The sequence below is a fragment of the Misgurnus anguillicaudatus genome, chromosome 23 (genome assembly GCF_027580225.2).
Source record: "Misgurnus anguillicaudatus chromosome 23, ASM2758022v2, whole genome shotgun sequence".
Lineage (NCBI taxonomy): Eukaryota > Metazoa > Chordata > Actinopteri > Cypriniformes > Cobitidae > Misgurnus > Misgurnus anguillicaudatus.
Genome location: NC_073359.2, coordinates 8,853,796 through 8,864,411, shown reverse-complemented (window position 1 = coordinate 8,864,411; position 10,616 = coordinate 8,853,796). Strand labels below are relative to the sequence as shown.

Genomic DNA, 10,616 nt, shown 5'->3' with positions numbered 1-10,616 from the left:
TGTAAGCGGCTTCAAGCTCATCACGCCCTTGTTACGATTTCACCACACCCTTGGTACGAGCTCATTTTGTCCCATCTAACTCCATTGGGGTCTGCCCACTTTTCTTGCATTTTTCAAATATTGCCAGTGGGTGGAGTCAGGCTCTGACCAGGGGTTTAGTTACGCTTTAAAAGCCTAGTCCTGGTTTAAGCTAATCCCTGTCCGGGAAACCACCCCTTAGTTGATTTACCAAAAACTTGCTTACTCGGGGTACGTCGGCTCATCCGCGCCCCCTTTGCACCGTTGATGCGGTCTTTGGTCTTTCACACTGATGGGCAACTTCTCTTTCTATTTTGGGCGTGAGGCTCAAGTCTGTCCCAAAGTATGACTCTGGTGGCCCTCATGGACTCACATCAAGGGTCCCTAAGGTCCCTGTATATGTTTTTTAGAATATTATCATTTTGGACACTCCTTACATTGTATGGACCTAGATATTGTATATAATTTTCATACTTATATTTGTTTGGGTTGAAATTATTTACATTTTTGATAGCATGTTGGTGAGTAAATTATGATGTGTGAACCCTTTTGTAATTTAAAATAAATATTGAACACCCTGTTTGAAGGCATTGCAAAAATATATATCTTTCAAAAAGTACCTACTATGAACAGTTGTACTAAAAATTGTAAAATAATAGCAATTGACACATCATTGATACTTGCAGAACATTTATTTGTGGTACATTTGATACATTACGTTCAAATAAACACATTTAATTAAACTGTCGAAAACAATCAAGACTACATAAACATAGCTTACATTTTCTTCGGAAAATGTAAAATCTATTTCTAAATTTGTTATTATTCCTCCAATTGCTTCTTAAGCCAGGTCAGAATGTCCTCATCAATATGAATGGAAAAGGTTCCATCTGGATTGATGGGAACAGCATAAGGGAGATGAATCGCCATTCTTGACATTGTCATCTAGAGCAAAAGGTAAAAGTTTCATGTTATATATTTGTATCTCCATGTGAATCATACACATTTAAATGAATGATTCTTGTCTTCTCACCTCTGGAATCCTGGCAATGACATTCAGAGTCCTTTGATTTGGCAAGGCTGCAGTCAGGTCAATCTCTTTATCGCTGTTCGTGGCTTTTTCAAGTTTGAATCCTGCCTGGAGAGCTGCCATAGAGATGTGCTTAGACAGCCTATTTGAGAAGTGATACAAAGAGCAGAGGTTATATTTAAACATGTTTCAAATAGCCTAAGAATATGTTGTGTGTTGATTAACATTACTTTTTGGCATAGGCGGTGACAATTGTTGGAAGTCTTTCCCATTCCAGCTCCAGACGGGCGGCAGGGAATTCTCCAAGAACACCAGCCTCAGCTTTGGCAGTGATTTGATATTGTTGACACTCTGGACCCCAAGCAACCTTGGCCTAAAAAGGACATTTGAGGTTGTTGAAGTCATTGATTTCACTTCAGATTTTTTGATATTTAGAATCACAAGATCCAGCCTTACAGTGACTTTGTGCTTGCTGAGCATGACGCCATCAGCACAAATCTTCATGTTGTCATTTTCAGCAATTGAGGAAACAACAAGCTGCACTCTCGCAGTTGGCTTGTCAAAATAATAAGCAAGTTGATAGCCCAGGAGCTTTTGGTCAGCTCTCACAGCACGGGCAAAGACGGCAAAAACAGGTGGGATAGAGTTTCCAAGGAACTTAGCCTGAAAATGTAATTTCAGAATTTTACTTGCAAAATTACAGCTGTGGGTTTTGTGTTATGAGCAACACAAATAACACAAAATGACTTAGCTTGTTTCTGAATGTTCTCAAAACTAGATCCACTGCTTCCACTGCTTCTTGCCTTTGAGGCTCCATGGGGTGCCATGAACTGTACACGAAATCAAGTTTTAGAACAATTAAAATATCAGAATCTTGGAAAAAATAACAATATTGTTTAAATTAGCATTTTATAGTAGTTACCCGATCTTTGTGGAATTTCCTAAATGGCTCAATAATGGTGGCAGTCTGAAAAGCAATATATAATGAATATACACTCCATATGTTTCTAAAAGGAGGTTTATGACACACATGTTTAATACCTAACCAAGAGGAAACATCTCATACCCTCACCTTACTCATGCGAGAGCTGGAGATGGAGGAGCTTGAACTGCTGGAACTGCTAGAACTGCGGCTGCTGCTGCTTCTGCTGCTGCTTCTGCTGTTTCTACTACTGCTGCTGCTGCTACTCTTGGAAGATACTGGAGCGTTTTTGGCTTCAGCCTCCAGGATTTCCCTCAGTTTCAACAGGATGGTCTTTCCCTCTTGTGTCTCCTCATCAATAAGGATGATTTGCTTATTGAGCATCTCAGCTGCTTTAGGGCCAACTTGGACCTCAAGCTCCAATCTTTCAACTGCAGGACCATCACCTGCAGACAAAACCACAAACTTTTATATTTTTCTCTAAAATGATTTTGATTTGCATGAATGTAATTTTGTTTATAAGAATACCTCTTGCTATAGCAACACGTGCTGAATGCTGTCCAAGTATGTAGAATAGTGGAGCATCTTTGATAAAAGCAGCATTGTGGGAGTTCACCTCAACGCATACCTTGAGTTCAATGTATGGGCAAACAAGACACATAGTCTTGTGCAGTGGGGCAGCAGATCTCACAGACCGGACATCAGACGATACACTATAATTAGGTCTCTCTGAAGACTGTCAATAAAAATGAAAACTTAAGCAAATTAAATCATAGGATGTTGCTGGATATCTAGGGTCAGGAGTTGATTAAAAACTTACCTTTTCACCAGAATTAGTCTGAGAGTTTCGAACAGACATCTCTGGCACCAAAGGAACAGTCCTCTCTGAAGTGGGATCTTCAATATTTCTGACCACAGCAAGAGTCTCAAAGCTGTCCAAAAAAAAAACATGAGATGCTTTTAGCTGTCTTTATTTTTTTACTTTTTGTTGTTTTATTTGGTTCAGTTCCTACATTTTCGCAAACATTTTATACCAGCTCTACTAACTGTATTACCTCATGGTAGCCATATGTTCAGGAACCTCAACAGGCAGGAGCTCCACCTTATAGTTGCCCTTGACAAGGTCTGCTCTTGCAGCTACTTTTCCAGGAACGATTGTACGGATCTTTCCTTTGGCCATTACAGCAGCTTGGATCAAGGCAGTGTTTACTCCCATCACAGCAAAGGTCTGCAGAGCAATACTGAAAAAAGAATTAGACAGATTATATTTTTAAATCAGTTATATACTTTATTTCTGTCTTTATGAATAAAGCTATTATTACACTGTATGTACCTTGGTTGAGCTTCAGCTTGCAACTGAATATCAGTCCTCTTCAGCTGGTCAAGAGTTAAGCTGTCATGTTGCTCAGGAAGAGGAGGTGTAATAGTGGCCTTAACTTGAAGGATGAACAGATTAAAATTAAAACTAGAAGCCTTTTATAAAATAGGACAGAACATGAGAAATTAACCACAGAAATGTACCATTGACGGTTGCAGCAGCAACAGCAGCAGTGTACAAACTGAGCTCCATGGGCACACCAACTGCTGTTGGCAAGATACGACGCACTTCAGCTGCTAACAGGGGTTTGGCATACTGCATGGCAAATCCTTCCTGCAATGCTTTAAGGGCTTCCCTTAACAGTTCACGTTGTTTTTGTCCAGTAGCAAGCTAGGGATAGTATTTATGAGAAATTTAGCATTCTGATGGTAGCATATCTGAAATTTATGAGCAAGAGAACATGATCTACATTAATACCGGTAATGCTTGTTCAATAACAGTCTTGTCAATGCTGACATAAGCCACTTCTTGTCCAAATAATTTCATGTAGACTGAAGCCAATGGCTGATTGTTTGGCAGATTCTTCCAGTTGGTGAGCTTAAGGAGTTAAAAGACAAATCATGATGTAGGCAAAATGCATCTTTGTTTTTAATGGTTCACAATTAAACTACAAAATAGACACTTACTGCTCTTAGTGTGTGCTTTATTTTTGTGATATGGTCAGCACTTTGATCTGCAGCAGGTGATTGTTGAAGAGCTTCCTGGATTCCTTCAGTTCTCACACCAATCTGTTTAAAAAAAGCAATCAAGAATAATGAAAAAAAGCATTTTAAACAGGAAGTCTGTTTAGGAAAATAATCTTAATCTTTCACCTCCAGAACATCAGCAGCAGCTCCAGCCAGGTAGGCACGTGCTTTAGCTACGACAGCTCTGGGCAGGATGGTGGCACCATCATTGATCATATAGGCACTACCAGCAGCTCCAATCATGAGAGGAGCTTCACATTCACAGGGAAACCAATGAAATTAATATACAGACTCTTGTAATTTCACAAGATTAAGATGTTAAGAAATTCTCTTGGTGCCTTCCGTTCACTGACCACCATGATTTACTTTGACTTACTATGATAGATATCCAGCTGAAGGGCTCTGCTGAAATGGTAACTAAGCCTGTCCAGCTTGCGGCTCAGCAGTTTGATTGCAACATTTGCTGCACCAGCACTGAAAATTAAAACAATAATTATCTCTTGTGCTGAAATAAAGGGATTTTATAAAATACTACATTTAAAAAAGATTTGTTATACTTACACAGATGCCATATCAGGAGCAGTGATTCTGGTCAAAGACTTAATGTGAGAATAGGCAAAGCTTGCCACGTGCATGTTGGTCTCAAGTCTCAAAGCACCAGCAAGGCTGGAGACAAGAGCCACTGAGGGCTTTGACTCAAACAACACAATACAAGCAACCATGCGCACTTCAGGGTTGAGAGCCCTGTCTACTAAGAGCTGCAAGGCCAGTGGCTGAACCTGAGGTGGGAAACAAAGTTCATTCACTTTTTAGAAAAATGTACACAGTGGGTTTTTCATGATTGAATTCCTACAATTTCTGTTTCAATTTCTTACCAATTTTGGTTCCTTTTTGGCAATGTTCCTCAGGGCCAAGATGGCATGAAGCTGGACTTTAATGGGCAGAGTAGTAGCTGCAGATCTCAGCCCTGGCAGGACCTTTGTGATTGTTTTAAGACTAGCAGGGTGACCAGCATTGCCCATGACTTTCAAAGCCAATGAGATTTCATGAAAGTCGTTTTTGGCAATGGCTTCTGCAGCCATATCGTGGATAGGCCTGAGGATTTTTATGTGCATATTATTAGAAAATATAGCAAATCAGTAGTACTTCTCAAAACAAAGATGGATTGAAGTTTTTACCCTGAGGAGCTCAGGATTGCAGGTGGGTACTGCAACACAGTATTTGGCGATCATAGAACCATATCCAAGCATGACTATTTCACGTGCTGCTGGGATTGCGGCGACTTTCTCATGCAGAGCCAAACTCTGTTCAAAAAATATTTTAATTAAATAAATTGCAATCAGGTTTGGCTTAGACAATATTTACAAATCTACACTTTGATAAGAGTAAAATATACCCACAGCAGTAAACTTGATGGTTTCCAAATCAGCAGTGACCATTTGCAGAGCCATCACAAGAGCCTGAATGAATTCAGGATTGTTAAGTTCCCCAGCCAGAAACTTCTCCTTAATGAATTTTACAACGACTGGTGTCCCAACAGCAGGAAGAGAATCCAGAAGCCAGCGCCTAACAAGAACATTGTTTAATTAAAAAAAGAAAACCATTCTAATTCCAGTATATTTCAATAAACATATTTCATCAATGTACCTGTAAACTGGTTTGTCCTTGAATTGAGCCCAGATAGCCTCAATATTCTCCCAGGTGGCAACACGGAGGAGCTGAACAAGCTGAACAAACTTTAGAGGAGCATCATCATGGACCACAGCCATATTGTTAGCAACCAAGTGCTTCAGGACTTCTACAATCTAAAAAGAGAGTGTAATATTAAACCTCAGAGCTTTAAACCTTAAACTGTTTAAACTTTTTAAGTAAAAGGATCATTTAGGATAATCATCAAGTGATGATCAAGTGTACCTGGGCTGGTGCATCACTGATCTTCATTAATTGAATAGGTGACTGAAGAATCTCAGTTGCAAACTCATACTGCAGGGATCCACGGGCCAAGTAATCAGCTTTGTTGGGAACGACTGGGTTCTTCTCAATCTCAACAAAAGTCAAGGTTTGTCTGGAAAAGATTTCTCAGTCTTAATTGCTTAAGAAAATGTGTTAAGAATATCGTAACTTAATTTGAGAACCCAACATACTTTGCTTCCATTAGAGCAGCACCATGGATCTCCTTGAAGGGTGAAAACTGATGCACTTCCTCAACTGTTGCTTCAGTTATCAGTACACCGTTTGCAGATGGTTTCATGATGTAGTTGTAAGTTGCAGTTTCAATCAGACTCTTATCCCTCTGTTGAAATAGAGAAAGTGCCATTTTTATATAATATAATATTTATAATGTCTTTTAGTTCTTTTGTATTTTGTATTACCCGTGTGCATTCAGAACAGGTCTCAGTGTAGGCCAAGCCAATGTCCTTTATGATTCTATCATGACAGTGGCTGAGGTCCTTAGACTTGGTGACAATAATGTGGTTTGCCTTTTGATCCTCATTGATGACATAGTGGGTCCTGCACACTCCCTGAGCTCCAGCCTTTCAAGAAAAGTAAAAACAAATTAGATAGCAGATCTTCAAATGGATTATAAAGGTATGTTGGTCAGGTTCTTACCTCTTGAAGTTCATAAATGTTCTGGGTCTTCTTGAGGTTGAGCTGAAGGATGTTGAGGATTCCTCTGTGCAAGTTCAAGACAGTGGGGGAAACTCCTGCTGGGGCAAATACCTTTCCAACCACACCATTGGCATACTCAAACTTGATGGGAATCTGAAGCTGAGCAGCCAGTGCTGCAGTGAGCTTAGTGGCAGGAATGAAAGAATCCTTGGGCCAGATGCCGCCATACTCGTGGAGCAGAGGATCCCTGAGCTGTAAAGAAACATTTTTACCTTAAATTCTAATAATATTTTATATAATGAAACAACTCTCTTAAGATACATTGTTTAAGATCATATACTGTAGCACAATTTTAGTTTTATTTCTACATTGGTAATATTTACCTTCATCAGGAAGATATTTTCTGCCACAGCGGTGAGATGAACCTTGCTGCTGACTTTTATTCCTGCTCTGGCCAGACCTTCTTGAGGAAGACCACCCAAGAGTTGAGCCTCATAGTTGTACACATAGGTCTTATCAGGGGCAAACTCAGGAACTGAAAAGAGTTCAGACAATTTTTAATGCCATTTTTAAAGTACCATATAAAGCAGAACAAAAAAAATTGCCATATCATAATTCTTACCAAGGTTAATCTGTTGACATGCTGAAATAAAAAAAAGATAATTTGCTTAAAACCACATTTAATTTTTACATATGTTTTTGTCAGTAAAATAAGAAATTTAGTTAAAAAGAAATAATATTATATACAATATAGTACATTTTAAATTTTACTTACCCACAAGGGCCACTGTCAGGGCAAGCACAACAGCTCTCATGGCTGGTGGTTTGTGTAAAACTCCACAGAGGTACAGACCTTTTATAGTAGTTTTTTGCTGACCATGTATTATTTGTTAAATCAATTATTAACATTTTGTCAACTGATTTGTACATAGATATCAATTAGAAGTTAGGTTGCCCTGGTCTGTCATCATTTCATCCTTCAGGTCAATGTCCACATAGTTGGTCCTTATATATTGATATGAGTTAGAATATTAGAAATATATGGGTAATTTTATAATTTGGGTAAATTTGATAATTTTGAGAAGAAAAAGTTTTCCTTTTTCCCAAGAACCCAAACATGACCTTACATCAAACCCTTAAATTCAAGTACGTTTTCTATTAGCCAAGCTCAATAATACCTGTTTTTTTACTCAAATAGCAGATGTTAGATATATTCCGGTCAACTATGTTACCGTCAAAATAATTATTTGTTCGTAGCTTGGAAAAATACAAAGAATTTAGAAGTCTGATTAACAGATTCTGAATCCATTTACCAAAATAAAAATGGAGGTATATTATATCGCAATTTTCACAAAAGTAGTCAAATAAGTCAGGCTTGGTGGAAGCCAAGTAAGAAACAGGTGAATGGTATGGTTTACACTGAGAAATGAAGGATGAATACGGTAATGTACAGTAAAGGGCGTTGCAGCTCCTTAATGATTTGAAAAGGGCAAATGTATCTGGTAGGGGAGATGAAGGCGAATGTTCTTTGTGGACAACCACACAATCTATCCCACCTTATAGACGGGTTCCTGGAATGGTGGGCATCCGCAGTCCATTGTTGTCTTACTGCTTCTTGCAGATGGTGGTGAGCTGAGTCCCAGACCCTCTCATTTTCCCGAAACCAAAGTTGCACAGAGGGGACTTCAGAAGGTTCCTCCATCCAGGGTAACATCGGTGGTTGTTAATCGAGTACCTACTGAAACAGTGTGAGACCAGTAGCTTGCTGAAGAAGGAAGTTTTGTGTGTACTCGCCCCAAGGGAAGGAATTGGCTCCAGGAGTTCTGGCGATTGTGGTAGGTTCGGAGGAATCGCCTCATTTCCTGAATCTTGCGTTCTGTTTGGCCATTTGTCTGGGGTAATAGCTGGAGAAGAGGGTTATGGTCACATCTAGGAGCTTCATAAAGGATTTCCAGACTTCTGAGATTAATTAAGGACCTCGGTCGGAAACAATGTCTTCTGGGATTCCAAAGTACCTGAACACATGGTGGAAGAGTAATTCTGCACTTTGCAAAAAATGACTTACTTACTTAGTATTTGAGTCTTGTTTTTAGTACAAATATCTAAAAATTCTTAAATCAAGATGCATTTTCTTGATAAGCAAAATGACCTGAGAAAATAAGCCTAGTTTTAAGACAAAAATGTAAAATTTAAGTGAATTTGTGCATAAAACAAGCTACTTTACAAAATAATTAAATAAACTAAATTTCAACATATAGTGGTGGTATAAGGAAATATATAATTTTACAAGTAAATTAAGGATTGTGACTTTATATTGATAAAAATATATTAAAATATACTTCACTACCACGAGATGTACCCACAATTATAGAATGACCCATATACATTTGTTAATTTAACTAAAGTTTATTTATGGCCTAATCTACTACTGTGTATTAAAAATGATGTATGGCTGCTCAATATCTTATTGTAGTAACACAAGCATTACTTATAAAACATTTTAGTGGAAAAATTCTCTCTTTGTGTAAGCATGAACTGATTACATTGCGAAAGTTTAAGGTTAGGTTACCCTGGCCTGTAATCCTGTCATCAAAAAAGAACTGTTAAAGTCCATATTTCTTTTTTAGTGAAAGAGATTAAATAAAAGTGAACTTTGTAATTATTCATTTCCAGATATGGAATCTGGACATACCTGTCATCATGGCATTTGAAAGCAACCAAACTAAACATTTACCCCCTTCCCAACTTATTCTGTGGCCCACTAGACAAATATAGTTTATCTCAGGACCCACCTAAATATTTTATATAAAAATATCAAAAATACGTTTGTTTTTTATTTAGAAGAGATTGGTTTATCTTTTCAATGTATGAATTAAATGTATGTTTAATTGCAACCCCAAACTACCTGACATCAAAACCATTTTCATTAATAGGTCAAAACTTTGTAAAATCCACTAGATGGTCCCAACCCACAGTTTGAAAACCCCTGTGTACCATGCACTAAGACAAGGGTGGGCAATTCTGGTCCTGTAGGGCCACAGTCCTGCAGAGTTTAGCTCCAACCCTAGTCAAGCACACCTGAACTTCATTTGCAAGTGATACTGAAAACTTTGATTAGATTTTTCGGGTGTGCTTGATTAGGGTTGGAGCTAAACTCTGCAGGACTGTGGCCCTCCAGGACCAGAATTGCCCACCCCTGCACTAAGAGGATGGATGGGGAATACCCTTTTCATTTGTTGTGTGGCTCTCCTGAATCTGCAAAGGACTTGTTATACCCATACAATGATGTAAAAAAGTCTCGGCTTCTCCCCTTCCTGATTTTAATTGTTTGCATGTTTGTCACACTTTAATGTTTCAGATCATCAAACAATTGTAAATATTAATCAAAGATAACACAAGTAAACACAACATGCCGTTTTTAAAAGGTTTTTATTATGAAGGAAAAACAAAATCCAAATACATGTGGCCCTGTGTGAAAAAATGCTTGCCCCCTAAACCTAATAACTGGTCGGGCCACCCTTAGCAGCATCAAGTGCATTCAAGCGTTTCCGATAACTTGCAATGAGTCAGCGCTGTTGATGAATTCTGGCAATATGATTGAGGTCAGGAGTTTGACTAGGCCCCTACAAAGTCTTCATTTTGTTTTTCTTCAGCCATTCAGTTGTAGACTTGCTGGTGTGTTTACAGCCATTCAGAGGTGGACTTGCTAGTCTGTTTTGCATCATTGTCTTGCTGCAGAATCCAAGTTTGCTTCAACTTGAGGTCACGAACTGAACATTGTCCTTCCGGATTATTTGGTAGACAGCGGAATTCATGGTTCCATTTATTACAGCAAGTCTTCCAGGTCCTGAAGCAGCAAAACAGCCCCAGACCATCACACTACCACTACCACATTTTACTGTTGGCATGATGTTCTTTACTGAAATGCTGTGTTACTCTACGCCAGACATAATGGGACTAGGCATGGGCCGG

The 10,616-nt window shown here is 38.7% G+C and overlaps 1 protein-coding gene across 1 annotated transcript; it reads right to left on the bottom strand.

Annotated features, from left to right (window-relative positions):
- Positions 1–691: 691 nt before the first annotated feature.
- On the bottom strand, positions 692–7,542 carry LOC129454050 (vitellogenin-like). Its single transcript, XM_073862220.1, has 28 exons — positions 7,420–7,542; positions 7,267–7,287; positions 7,028–7,179; positions 6,645–6,896; positions 6,407–6,568; positions 6,179–6,327; positions 5,949–6,099; positions 5,682–5,839; positions 5,435–5,600; positions 5,221–5,338; positions 4,910–5,136; positions 4,596–4,813; positions 4,411–4,508; positions 4,161–4,285; positions 3,975–4,076; positions 3,766–3,885; positions 3,492–3,678; positions 3,304–3,406; positions 3,026–3,211; positions 2,791–2,902; positions 2,499–2,706; positions 2,121–2,416; positions 1,971–2,015; positions 1,801–1,878; positions 1,505–1,711; positions 1,279–1,421; positions 1,052–1,190; positions 692–963 (listed from the first exon to the last, which is right to left on the bottom strand). The coding sequence occupies exons 1-28, from the start codon at positions 7,457–7,459 to the stop codon at positions 841–843; spliced, it is 4,086 nt and encodes a 1,361-aa protein (XP_073718321.1). The 5' UTR covers positions 7,460–7,542; the 3' UTR covers positions 692–840.
- Between the last annotated feature and the right edge of the window lie 3,074 nt (positions 7,543–10,616).